The sequence below is a fragment of the Saccoglossus kowalevskii genome, chromosome 21, assembly GCF_978046115.1.
Source record: "Saccoglossus kowalevskii chromosome 21, keSacKowa6.1, whole genome shotgun sequence".
NCBI lineage: Eukaryota > Metazoa > Hemichordata > Enteropneusta > Harrimaniidae > Saccoglossus > Saccoglossus kowalevskii.
In genome coordinates this window covers 419,163-433,946 of record NC_140661.1, presented here as the reverse complement: position 1 = coordinate 433,946, position 14,784 = coordinate 419,163, and the positions used below count along the sequence as shown (strand labels likewise).

General features: G+C 35.8%; 1 protein-coding gene across 1 annotated transcript; it reads right to left on the bottom strand.

The window, feature by feature from the left end:
* Positions 1-308: 308 nt before the first annotated feature.
* LOC144348610 (uncharacterized) lies at positions 309-13,005 on the bottom strand. Its single transcript, XM_085495376.1, has 6 exons — positions 11,367-13,005; positions 9,459-9,551; positions 9,057-9,187; positions 8,042-8,113; positions 7,829-7,924; positions 309-366 (listed from the first exon to the last, which is right to left on the bottom strand). Exons 1-6 carry the CDS (start codon positions 13,003-13,005, stop codon positions 340-342), a joined length of 2,058 nt encoding a protein of 685 aa, XP_085351502.1. The 3' UTR covers positions 309-339.
* Between the last annotated feature and the right edge of the window lie 1,779 nt (positions 13,006-14,784).

Below are 14,784 nucleotides of genomic sequence, written 5' to 3'. Positions count from 1 at the left end.
AAGTATGCATGATGACAGTACAGTGTTTGTATTGACCAATGTGTAGCAAAGGTTGATGTGACCCTGTACTGCCCGAGTGTATACACATCTTTTTCCTGCATGTAGTAATAATTCAATGAAAGATTATATCCTGAAATGGCAATGAAAAATGCCATGCACTGTGTCATCATTTGTATTCAGTACCAGGCCAATGAGAGGATTCTAATTACATCACACACTATATCATTTCAGCATCTGCTTCTGCACAAGTATTAGATTAAATTCACAGAAAAAGTAATTAACTTAATGTATCCAAAATAATTACACTCACTTGCTCTAGGCTGATTGGTATTGGTGAATTTAATCTCTCATAACACCGATTGCTCCCTAAAAAATGAATAAGAATTAAATTTATAGATGTGTAGAAGGCTGACAGTTACAGGAAACCCAAGGAACAATATGCCTTGCGGTTTGGTAAAAAATGGCTGCAAGAGTCGACGCATCACAAAATCAATGCAAAAAGGAACATGTTGGTGGGGTACTAAGTTGTATAAAATTTGAAAAGAATTTTTCAAGGGATATCCAAGGTACAGTTCTGTGCCCGAACAGAGACTAAATAAAATTGGTCTAAATAAAAGTGATTGCAACAACAAAAAATAGGTTTTATTTCATGACAACCTTCAGTCAGTATTTTAAATTAATGCTAGTCTGTTGTTCCAAGACCAATTCATTCCATGTATTTTATAGTGATAGAAAACTGACCAGTACTTTTGAGATATCAGTGGAAAAGCTGAAAACTGACTAATCATTATGCAAATTAGGTTAATTACATGCATGGATTTTTACCCAAAACTAATCACATCTGTGCATTAGTCCAGAGCATCTATGTACCAAATTTCATCAAAATCTAATGAATGGCTCTTTAGATATCAGTGGAACAGTCAAGGAACAGCTAAAAATTAGCTAATTATCATGCAAATCATGTAATTAATAGGGATTTCAAACCTGATCAAATCTGCACATTAGCCCAGAGCATCTATACACCAAGTTTAAAAAGCAACATACGGTTCTTGAGATATCAGTGGAACACACACACACACACACACACTCACACACACACATACGTGGATTGCTGTATGTTGTGGGGACTAGGTAACAGCACCCCTCATACGAGGACACCATTTTCCCCAGTACCTACTGCCATAAAATTAAAAAAACATATCATCAAATCTATTAAGGATATGCCCTGTTTACGCATTTTTAGAGTATCTCAAAATTTTGCTGACCTGGTTTTTCCTATGCCACAGAGGACAAAATTCCGAGGACTGATTTTTTTGCGAGGACAAGGAAATTTCAGGGGGTGTCACTCATAATCTTGTTGCAAGTCCTCGGAAAACATGCAAATAAACAAGATATTTCACTGCTCATCTAAAGCAGAGGTAACCGTTTCAAACATAAACCATTCAAGGCGATGACTTTTGGATTGTTTTTTTTCTAAAACAGAAATAATTACACTATATTCCTTTTTGATTAGAAATGATTATTGCAAGACAATCCTGTTATATTCCATGTAATGAAGTGACTGTATATATTGTTGCCACTATTCATTGATATTCTATGCAATGAATTGATTGCATTTATTGATGTCAAAATTTTCATTGATACTCCATTCAAAGAAGTGACTTTATTTATTGATGCAAAATATTCATTGATATTTCATTCAATGAAATGTCTGCATTCACTGATGACCCCAAGAATCTCCCCTCTAGATCTGCCACTGAAAATATTCATTCATATTCTCCATGCAATGAAGTGACTGTATATATTAATTTCATATTTATTGATATTCTATGCAATGAAATGACTGTATTATTGTTCGTAAAATATTCATTGACATTCTATGCAATGAAATAATTGCATTTAGTGTTCGCAAAATATTCATTGATATTCCACACAATGAAGTGACTGTATATATTAATGTTAACTATTGATAATCAGTGTATTTAAGTGACTTTATTTTTTCCAAACCAAAATACTCCAAGTAATGAAGGGACTGTATTTATTGTTGCCAACTTGTTCATTGATATTCCATACACGGAAGTGACTGCATTTATTGCAGCCAACATTTTCATTACAGAGAGGGTAACCTCATACTCACTTTATTAGTACATGCTTCACACAGAAGTCAATACTGTTGTTTTTTAGCATATTACCAAGGCTGAAGTCATTCTCAAATTTCCAAATTATACACATATAAAGTGAATGTTTCAAACATAACAAAAACATAATCTCTACATAATAAATCATTACTGAACATAAAATTTGTTTGAATACTTTTTTTTTTATTCTTAATGGTACACACTGAATACATGTACATTAAAAAAATCAGCAATAGTTACATAAAGTAAATGATATCTTCACAGCAAATGTCAATGATGGATAGGGGGTGGGGCGACAACAAATTATCAAATATTCAGGTTTTAATATACATGTATGAGGGGCACACAATGAAACCATCCGTACTTAAACACTAAAAATATGGCAATGCTGCCTGATGGGATGGGTTGTGTGCCCAACAAGTGTTGAACAAGATGTGATACAGGTTTGTGAAACTGATATAACCATCTTTTAGAGCCCACGTTTCATCATATTGTGAAGCTTTGAAATTATGTTCATAGTTTATCTATTCATATGCAAACAAGTTTGATCTTGCATACTGTTATTACCTATAATTGAAAATTTATCTGCTCTATTTGAAGTGCATCTAGACAAGCACATAAACCAAAATTAATTTATACTGGATCAATATAAATTGACTTGTTTTGACCATAACCATATATGAAAGCACATGCTAACAGAAGCATTCAAGACACATGTAAGAAAGATGAAACTCATTCTTGCATGCATTACATATTTGATAACCCACCCCCAACCAACTGGCATACAGAAGACCTGTAGCCAGAGTTAAGAATAATGCTGTTTTGATTTTGATTGCCTTTTATATGTTGTTATCAGATTATACACACAATACTTTATGTTTTTCCATGACCTGCTGGCCAGTACTTGATTCTCTTTCAGACAGTTAGTACATTCAATCTTTCCAGGAACTTTTAACATTCTGATATTTCTCATAAAATAGTTTTTAACTATTGTCCGTTCTTCTGTGGTCCACATCTTTTTCCCATCACTCACACCTAAGCACAAGAGAAAATGTAATTAAACCAAAAGAGGTCTCAAAAGAACTTAGTGCATGGAAATAAAACTGTCTAGTATTCAAGACTTAATGATAGCAAGCAATGGAGAAACCACAAGACAAATTAATTTTTAACTGAGAGCAAAATATATATGACTTTGTGCTTAGGAAGGGAATACAATCAATCAATTATAATACCTTTATCAGGTTCTCTCTGTAAATAAGCTTTCTTAGTTTCTGACTGTATAGGGTTATCTGTGGAAGTTCTCTTGTTATACAGTGATCACATGATTACGTCTGGAATAAAAATAACACAAATCAAGGCAGTTAGTAAATGAAGCTGAAATCACAAGTAATGGAGCACTGAAAACAAACCCAAAAGAATGACACCCTCAAAAGTTTCGCAAACCATACTTTGTCTACATTCACTATGAAAGTACTTTTTTGTTGCGAGCAGTTCAAATTTATGAGTTAAGACGTTATTCAGGAAATTTCTCCCAAACAAGCATGGATACTCTACTCCTATAAGCAGGAGATTTGTGATGGAATGCAACAACTAATGATACTTTCTGCAGAAAACCCATTTACCAGACATTATTTAGCAATAAGAGATCAAGTACTAGTACAGGGATTGAAGCGGAGGGGTTGTCGGTTGTCGCGAGCGTGTCCTTGAAACTTGAGTTCCAAGTGGTGTATACAACAGATTGTTTATTTACATCAAAACATGTGTTCCATGTAATAGTAATATGGCCAAAAATAAAAACAGCCGTTATTCGGCCATCTTTGATCTGATTATGAAACACACTGATATGTATGATGTATGTGCCAAATACGAATGAAAATGGTACATAAATTGTGGAAATATAGTAGTAAGGCCAAAAGGTCAAATGGCTGTCACAAATTGTCATGGACATGCATCCTAACATGTATAAAGTAAATGTATGTGTCAAATTTGAATGAAAACTGACAGAGCACATCCAAGATACCACATAAAAAAAAACAAGATGCAAAATTCAATTGATCCAATTGCAAAATAAATCATCATGGATATGTATCCTAGCATGTATAATCTATGTACCCAGAGTTAGTGGGACCAGCGCAATACAAACGTGACCTTGATAATAGGATTGTGTTCAAATAATAGAAGCTAACATTTTCGGACTAACATTATGTAATTGAAACACAAAATATAAGTATTAGAGGGATTACAAAAGAGGCTATAGTTAATATGGGCAGATGATTTGCTGGAGCTGTTGGTAAATTTATGTAATTGATTTTGCTGTGACAATGTATACATGTATGAACAATTATGTGAACATGGTGTTGTGTGTTATAGGAAGTAGGTGATGTTTTACGTCTTTTGGTTATGTCATTTGAATCAAGAGGGTTAAACTACTTGATCAGAAAAAATGATTATATTATTTTGTTCTTTGGCAGTGAATGGCTTATTTGTACTTGACTGTGACCCACCCACCACTCGATTGTAATTTGGCCAGCTGCTATTAGACATCACTCAGCATGACTAGTTGGAAGACAACCATGTAAAAATAGTGTGAATAGAATAAACGTCTGTAATGAACAAGGAAAAAATAAAGTTTTTATTTTTTATCTTAACCATCAATATACAACAAGTTTACAAAAAAATTCGAGTAAGAATAAAGTAAAAAGTTGAACCAATAGGAGATACAGGTGATGGTTGACTAATCTCGCCTGGAAGAAAATAAAAAAACAAGTGGTAAGGATTATATATTGTAATGAATGATTTGAGTAAGGTGTTGAGTAGAATGTTCAATAGGAAGAACATTGTTGAAATGCTTTGGATATGATTGGACTTTCCATAAATTAAATCTTGAGGCACATTGTAAATAACTAGTGAGAGGATGCTGAAAGCACTACCGTGCATTCAAGCATCCTCTCAATGAAAACACAGGTTATGCACATTATAATGAGGTAAATTAGTGTTGTCAACAGAGTGTCGTGATTAAATCTGGTATGATGTGCATGGAACGACTCATGGTGCAAAAGCAGATAAGTGTCGACGGAAGACCCAAATGATAGGTATCACCACCGACCAATTTGGTAGTAGTCATATTGCCGAAAATATCTTGTTGTTTTCAATAAGTATATGTGCAGCAACAATAAACTGTACAAAACCAGTAGTTAACTGTTTACAAGACAGTATTATAGACCCATATCATGCATAGTTACAGGATGTTATACAAATATACCCCCTTACTTTTAGGCTATTGTATGTTCATCCAACTGTCCATTCAGAATGAATAAGAAATAAAGTAGGTGCAAAGAGACTATATGGAATGTAATTGTATTTCATAGAGTTATCAATGATGATATCAATTCCATCAGACTGATAGAACCGGTAAAAGTAATGAATTTATCGCATGGCAATGGTAATGTGTCATCTGGCAATGGTAATGTGTCATCTGACATATAACCGGAGTGAATTGACCATGTGCAAAAACAGCATTGTTGGTTTGCATAAGACAGCCCACACACATGCTATAAGGAGTAAACTCCTTGTATCACCAATGACAGGGCTGTAAATGAGTCAACATCAAACCAGAAACATAGAATGTAAATGCATGGACCTGTTTGTACAGAATCCCAGTTCATCCCTCATTATTTATGTGGATCATGTTAAAAAGATCTCAAACCATTATGACGCCAATGAAAAACAAATTTGGTGTTTCCAGTATTAGAGTAAAAACTATTGGGTAGTTAGGCAGGGATTTTATTATTTTAGATTTATTTTTTCCCCCAACATGTTCATTCTATATCAAATACAATCATTTTAAACATTTTTTTTTTTTACATGATGATATTACTATCAAATTTTGTTTATTTTAGAAAAAGGTAACTCATTTCCATAAAAATAGATTTAATAACAAATGACAACACATGTCATTGTTTAAGGTTGAGGTGAGTGGCATGAACTGTTGATCGGTGGCACCATTTCAAAAATGGCAGCTGGCAACAGAAAAACCTTCACTGATGTACATGTGTATGTAGTGAGCACAAGGAATTGGCCCCTATCAGTTTCTGCCTAATAAATGGCAGTTATGTACATTCCTGCTGTGGCCATTTACCTACAGTAGCAACATCACAAGCATGATAAAAGCCCTCTGATGTACACATTGCAGCTCTTGCTGTTTCTTGCATGTGACAAAAATCCGCCTAAATCACAAGAAACTTGTAGTGAGCCAAACAATGATCATGAAAAAGTAAGAATGAATACAGCCAGCCATGCCACTGTGGTGAATCAAATGCAATTTCTTGCATGACTTTCTGCTCAATATTATAGTGTGTGGTAGCCTATGCCGAATAATCAATGGTGTGGTCACAAATGATCATGAAGATTAATCATGATCACATACTTCATATACATTATAACATTACATTAATGGGCAAAGACTATAAATCATATCCATGCCCCTAGACATGGCTACATCCGAGGTCATCATTTTGCCAATGTCATTCTTGCATGTCATTATTGCTGGTTGCATAGACTAGACTATTAATGTACAAGTATTTACACATATCGGCCTTAATTGGTTTTAGATGCTATTTTATTGAGATGCATCGCGACAACTGTGGCCGTGGTAATTGTTACTAGTCGCACCGTGCACACACATCATATGAGTTCACAGGCCATAGGCCTAGTAAATCGCTGTCATCATTTATATACGATGCAATATTTATTTTTGGTCATTAGTTTCTCTGATTCATGACATCATGTGCCAATAAATCCTGAAAATTGGCTTTGCTAAGCGATGAGTCGTTTAGTACAAAACACTGAATGATCATAGCATGGTGTGCAGAGTTTTAGAGGTAAAGCAATTGTTAAGAATATATTAAAATTTGTGGGAAAAGGGCAAAGGCTCTTACCTTAGTACAATGTCTGTACTACGTCCTGGGCTGGCTGGCAAAATAATCACGTCATCGAAAGATGCGTGTACGTGTACTGTAGACAATTTCCATGATGCTGCATTGTATGCGTAGAGTCAACGTCACGATTTCTGCGTATCAATTTTTCTCCGCCTTTTTCAACAAATAATTAACTTTTTTCTCATGGGAAAACGTCGTCAATCTTATTTTATTAGCCTGAACTTTGTCTTGAAAGCGCAAATTATACCCAAATAAACGTCTTTGGATGATTTCTGGCACCCAAAATTGATTCTCGACTCAGTCCTAATTACGCGTTTAGGAATGACCTGGTGATCCAAAATTGACCTCGAATGAAAACACTGCCGCCTACGGCGGGTCCCGGGATCATTGCGTCAAGTTTGAATGACAACTGACAAAGCATGTCCAAAATACAAAATTTTCAAAAAACAAGATGGCTGCTAGTCGGTCATTTTGAATCGAATCGCTGAACCACTGCATGTGCATATGTCCCACATAAGATACTAGGCACATGCAAAGAATTAACGTAATCGGTCCAAAGAGATTCTGAGATATGACTCCGGACGGATGCACAGACGCACAAACACACAGACTTCATTCGAACGGGGACTAATAAAATTGTTCAGTACTGATGGATTTATGCAAAGCAAATGGAAAACAATTATACAAGAATTTTAGAGTCAACTGTAAATTTGAAAATAGTGCCTGAATTATTTACATTATTTTACAACTTACCACAAGTGTCCAATGTCCATTTATTATGCCAGAATTAGTTGTTTCTCCACCTTCAAACATAGCACCTATTACCATCTCATACTTGGAAAGATTTATCTGTAAATACATTGTATGCATTAGTAATAATACACATGACTAGTAACAATTGTTGCTAAATGGAAGAAACAAATTTCCACTAGCTGACTAGTCTGGAAAATATTAAATGATAATTACCTTTTTTGGTTTGGCCATTTCACCCTTCAAACAAATAGATGTCATTAAATTGTGGTCAAAAAAAAGAATGGCCTGAAAACAATATAAAATTACATTGTCAGCAATGAAATAAAGAAGATTATGTTTAATGATAAGCAATAAATAAACTGTGGCAACAAAGCATAACAGCAGATACCAATGGAGGAAATAAGTACTAAAAAACTGTTAAAGTGCACTACACTTTGGATATTATGCACTAATGAAAAAAATACATTTCAATACATATTACTCTGTATTTTACATAATATTCACGTCAGATAGCATCAGAAAGTGATGAACAGTGTATGAATAACTCAATCTAAATAAATAAAATTCATTTCATCTGATTGTGAATGCTCAACACAGACCTGACAAACTTTCATAGAGAATGGTCAATCAGAATGCATCTTTAAATAGTAGCACAAATTATTAACATATTCTAGTATAGTTACTCAAGTGACTTATAAATGAATGAGTGTCAAATGTTACAAACACTTTTTTAATCTCATTGATGATCATTATATATCTAAGGCATTCCCATTGAGGTCAGGTCAACAAAGAAGTTGTGAATCAGAGACCCCCCCTCCCCTCCCCTCCATTAATCTGTCATGCTGTTATGTTGACAGAAAAGAGAATCAGAGAGACCCACACTCCACAATCATCATAAACAAACACAGAATAAATAACACAAATACCAATGGTAACCAGTCAAATATCAAATTACAAAAGCAATATTGGGGAAAATACAACCAAATATGTTATCATACCAATTTAAGTTTGATTGAAAGTGACATTGATTTCGAACAAATTATCACTGTCAGGGTCAGGGATACCCTGTACCAGAATATCTACAAGAAAAACAAGATTTCTTTACATTGAGCAGCAATAAGTAAAAGTTTACCAAAATCTTTAATATGCAATTAAATCTTAAACTCAGCTTCCCAATTCAGCCATCACCATTCCACCTGTTCAGAACCTTTCAACATAAAATAAATACCTTTTTCTCTCTTGTGGCAATATAAATAGCAGAGTTCACAATATCATCTGACAGCTGTTTTTTATGGCCCAGGTCCAATATACTGTTCTTCATTATCGAGTAGGGCCCTACTTTCATTGTATCTACATCACCTGTAAAACAACATAAACCATTCAAAAACCCTATTACAATAAATACTTTTTCTATCAGGTTGATGTGGTTGTATCTTCTTGTAGATCTTTATAAGCATCAGTGGCAGTCTGTTTCAGATACATGTTTACCTTCACAACATCTTCAACTAATGGAAGAAATTTTGGCATGTTCCTCTTCCTTTCATTCATAGTATTAAGTGCATGTAAATACTGAACACCAAGTGCCTTAGGAAATGGTGAATTAAACTGAACACTAAATATATGAACAAACCTTTAGAAACATCTTCATCATCAATATGCATACATTTGTCTTGTAGTTTTCCATTTATATCTGTATTATTATTCATTTCTTGAAATTCCTCATCTTCAATGATATTACCAGTATATTCAGTAGGTCTTCATTCTCACATTCATCTATAATTCACACAATTTTGAAAAGTTAGTAAGCCAAATGACAAATATCATACGACTTATTTCAATTCTCGTCCTAAGACAGTGCTCAAAGAGATTACAGCATAACTACTGCAAAGATTGTTCAGTGTCATTGATAAAAACTATTTCCTGAATTTGTAAAGACACACCGCACACAGAAGATATAAATTGAATTACATTTAATAAAAAAGCACATACAAAATCAACACATACAAACCAAAAAACTTACTAATTATGCAATAATAAAAAACAGTTAACTCTACAAAAAACCATATTTCTAATAAAACTATAAATTGGGCAAGGGGTCCCTTCAGTCTAACCATGGATGTAGTACATCCATGGTCTAACTTACCAGGGCCAAGGGCATAAGTGAGATCAACGTCAAGGCCACGAAGTGACCTTGTAGCTGAAGGTCACTATGCTGCCCAGGGGATGAAGGTCACCGTGCCACCAAGGTCGTGCGTGACCGTGAAGGTGACCGAGCAAGTGAGGGGTAGCCTGGAGAGTGGCTACTGAGAAACTGAATGGGGGGCAGGATGAAATCCCTGGCCCAGACTGAGGGAGTGGCAAGTATGTCATGACTGAAGTGACCCCCATGAAATAAGGATTGGGTAGTGGGTTGAGTTAGTTGATGGAAGGATGCTCTGGCCCAAGGGGCATATGAAATATGTGCGGCTTGGGGAGCAGGATCCTGGGTGACATGTGCGCATGTGCGACCCAGGTTACTCCAGCCCAAGGGGCATATGAAATATGCACAGCTTGGGGAGTAGGCACCAGGGTTCCATATGAGCGTGCATAACCCATATGGAAATTAGTATATGGCAGGATGCTCCAGCCCAAGGGGCATATGAAATATGCACGGCTTGGGGAGTAAGCTTGAGGTTACATTGAACAAGTACGACCCAGGTGGTGATGAGTAATGCTAGGGTGCTCCAGCCCAAGGGGCATATGATATATGCACGGCTTGGGGAGCGGGGTCCTGGGTGACATGTGCGCATGAACGATCCAGGTGGATGTGGTTAGATGTAGGAATGACAAAAAGAAGCAATTACAAAAATAAGCAAACAGACTGGAAATTACAAATTGACTCCTCCGATACCCTGTAAATGTCGGATGCTGTACATGATGCAATAGTATAGTTCTGAAAATTGGAGATATTGGATGCGGTAACATGATGCAATAGGAAGGTTCCGACAGATGCTGAACAAGAGGAAATAGAAAAGTACTGAATACTGTAAATATTGGATGCTGTACATGATTTAATAACAATGTTCTGAATACTGTGAATATTGGATGCAGTGAAAGTTCTTAATACTGTAAATGTCAGATGCTATTTACGATGTTGCCATTTTTTGAAAGGCATGTTGTAGAAGACTCTCTGGTGTTCTACCAAATACTAACCTAATATCAATACACATTAGATTGTTCATTCTATCAGTCATTCAGGTTTTTCTGCTGGCATATCATGTGTAAGGGGGCATTGTTTTTGTTATCTTTAACAGTGTCAGCAAATACTGATAATCTTTGGCTAGTGTATATTTGATACTAGTAGCAATTCCCCATAATCATTGATTGAAATTCCATCAACAAATTCAGGCATTTCAATTTAGAGAAAGGTGACCAGCCTATATGCTAGTTCCATATTTGACATACAACTAAAGAGGGTGACGATGATTGAGTAAAAACAATAGTTGGAGTGTCATAGGAGTGAAACGCAGAATTTATCATGGGATAAAACATTACTCACCATCTATGTTGATTTCTATTTCATCAAGTCCTTTGTTCTTGAATTCTCCAATATTTCCTTTCTCAAATGCCATCAGAATTCTGCTGACCTTTGCAATTTGTAATGTATTCTGTGGAAGTCTGTAAAACTCTCGATGGACTCTTATGTCATGTCCCAAAAATCCAGCAAGGATGTCTTGCTCATTGTCCTTCAAATTGAAGATTTGTGACATTGTAGCAATTTGTTTCCTTAAATTTGTAGAGGTGAACCGTTCAGCATGTTCAATACCACATTTTGTTACAAACTTTCTCAGGCATACTGTTGCACGTACTGGGCGCAGTGAGTTTTGTAAACACGCAAAAATGTATGGATTTGCCACATTGATTTCAACAGCTTTTCTCTTTTCGATAAGTAATTTTATCTGATTACAGAGATCCTTGGTTAATAGAACAGGCACATTTCTTCCTCTTTTGCCTTTTATTTCAACTCTATCAATCAAACGACATAGATTTTGCTCCCAACTTGTCAAGGATGAACCAGCTTCTTGATTGACTCCTCGTACTTCTTTAAAATCTTCTAGAAGCATTCTTTCCATTTCCCCACTCCTTCTCCTATTGAATAAAATCAATTGGGCTAACGTTATCTCATTCAAATTCTTCCAGGTTGATGTGGTTTTATCTTCTTGTAGATCTTTATAAGCATCAGTGGCAGTCTGTTTCAGATACATGTTTACCTTCACAACATCTTCAACTAATGGAAGAAATTTTGGCATGTTCCTCTTCCTTTCATTCATAGTATTAAGTGCATGTGAACTTATCGACTGTGCCCACTGTATCTCACACAATTTAAGGAATTTCTTAGCTGCTAATTCGTAGGTAGAGTTTTCATTTTTGATTGCCTCAGCCATGCAGATTGTAGTACATTTCTTCAGAGAGTGACCCAACTTTAATGCAAGAGAAGGTTTTCCAAGAACTCTATCATCAAGGTTATAGTCTGCCAACTGCTGTGTTGCCTGGATTACGATTTCAAACTTTGAAGGATGAATATATTCTTTTAGGGAGGATGCATTTTTCTTACTGATCTTTCTAAGTTCTATTAGAAGTTTTGCAAGTTCTCTCATTTTCTGCTTCACATACTGGATCTTTGCAGATTCTGTACCAACTTTCATATATTCCCTGGATCCAAATTTTATGATAAGATCATCATTTCTTGCAATTACTGCCACTTCATCCCGAGTCATTCTAGATAGCACTCTGTCTGCCATACCCTCTGTAACATTATCACTATTTGGTAATAACATTCCTGCTACTTGTTGTATTCTTCGGGGAATTATTTTTGGTGTTGCATTTTCAAACAGTTTGACAGGACATATCTTATTGTGTTTATACAGTTCTGCTTTGATGAACCAACCCAAACATTCAGGACAAGGGAGATACTGCGATACAGGAACTGTAAATGATGGCCTTCTGTATGGTATGAGATAGCCATATCCATCTTTAAGTATTTCAACATTATGAGCATGGTTGCCTTTATTTGTCAGTTTCTGCCATAAAATTTTCCTTTCGGTACTTCCCTTGCTGAAACTTAATGCATAGACAACATCTTTCTCTGTACTGTGTTTATTCTCAAAATGCCTTGGTAACTTTGGATATTTGTTCATGCAGTAAACACAGTATACTAAGCAAATTTGTCCCATTTTCTTTTCCTATTGGAATTATTTGTTATTTGAACCTGCACCGAGGAAGGATTCACAGAACTGATTTGGATGTCATTCTTAGGATTCTTTGTAGTACATGATGTACTAGGCAGATTTCTTTTTTCTGAAGACTTCACAAACTCTATGCTCATTTCAGCTGCAGAAAGCTCAGTATTTTGATGATTCTTGTTTTCTTTCCCATGAAACTTTGATGACAATGGTGACACAGTCACAATCCGACAGATCAGGAACAATGATACTATTGGGACAATTATCACTACTTTGACAGATAGCAGCTGATTGGCAAGCTTTATCTTTGGGGCTTATGCTAGATTTCATCCATGGCTTGTCATGTCCTGTAGTTTTCACATCACTGATACTATGCATATCTAATTCACAAGAAGAAGATACATCTGACTTACAATCTGAATTTGGTTCATAAGTAGGATCAGCATCAGAATCGTCATAGTCATCTTCAAAGTTTTCACTATCATTTTCATCTTCATTGTCATGAGTAGCTGCAGTTTTTACTGCCATTGAAGCGTGTGTTTTAACCTTAGTTTGTACAGGTGTAAGAAGTCTAACTTTAACAACATTTTTACTTCTATCCCATTTAGATTGCAGAAATGGAAAAGAAATTTCAGAATCAGAAATGTCAGATTGACAGTCTGATTCCAAAACAATGTTTGAATCATATTTTTTAAACAAGGTTGACGATTTACGTACATTTTTACAGGAATTAATATAACCTGGGGTGTGAAATTCATCTGGTGAGGTTATAAATGGCAAAATGACTCTTCTTTTTAATGATTTTGTCTTGCCTCTATCTGACCCACCATTGGCATCATTATGTACCAAACATGATTCTGGTTTCAAGTTGCCACTATCTAGTTCAGTTCTGACAGGTAGCACACTATTCTGTATTATACACGATTTTGGTCTCACATAGCCACCATCCGAACCATGTGCAATATACGACTCAAGATTCACGATACCACCATCTGGCTCAAACCTGTCAGGCAATATACATGCTTCTGGTTCTGAGTTGCAACTATCTAGTTTACTTCTGTCAATCTGCGTGAAATGTGATTCTGGTTCAGTGTTGAAGTCAACAGGTTCACTACTGGCATTGTGGGTAACATGTGATTCTGGTTCAGTGTTGCAGTCAACAGGTTCACAACTGGCTTTGGCATCATTATGTACCAAACATGATTCTGGTTTCAAGTTGCCACTATCTGGTTCACTTCTGGCAGGTAAAACACTGTTCTGTAAGATGAATGATTCTGAATTCAAGTTGCCACCATCTAGTTCAGTTCTGACAGGTAGCACACTATTCTGTATTATACACGATTTTGGTCTCACATAGCCACCATCCGAACCATGTGCAATATACGACTCAAGATTCACGATACCACCATCTGGCTCAAACCTGTCAGGCAATATACATGCTTCTGGTTCTGAGTTGCAACTATCTAATTTACTTCTGTCAATCTGCGTGAAATGTGATTCTGGTTCAGTGTTGCTGTCAACAGATTCACTACTGGCATTGTGGGTAACATGTGATTCTGGTTCAGTGTTGAAGTCAACAGGTTCACTACTGGCATTGTGGGTAACATGTGATTCCGATTCAGTGTTGCAGTCAACAGGTTCACTACTGGCATTGTGGGTGACATGTGATTCTGGTTCAGTGTTGTAGTCAACAGGTTCACTACTGGCATTGTGGGTAATATGTGATTCCGGTTC

Excerpts from the sequence above, each read along its gene's own strand:
- LOC144348610 (XM_085495376.1), bottom strand. The coding sequence starts at position 13,005 with ATGAACAAATATCCAAAGTTACCAAGGCATTTTGAGAATAAACACAGT. Across the intron at positions 9,552-11,366 it reads AATAGAAATCAACATAGATG|ATGAGGAATTTCAAGAAATG; the intron begins GTGAGTAATGTT and ends ATATCATTGAAG. Across the intron at positions 8,114-9,056 it reads TTGCCACAAGAGAGAAAAAG|GCCATTCTTTTTTTTGACCA; the intron begins GTATTTATTTTA and ends TATTGTTTTCAG.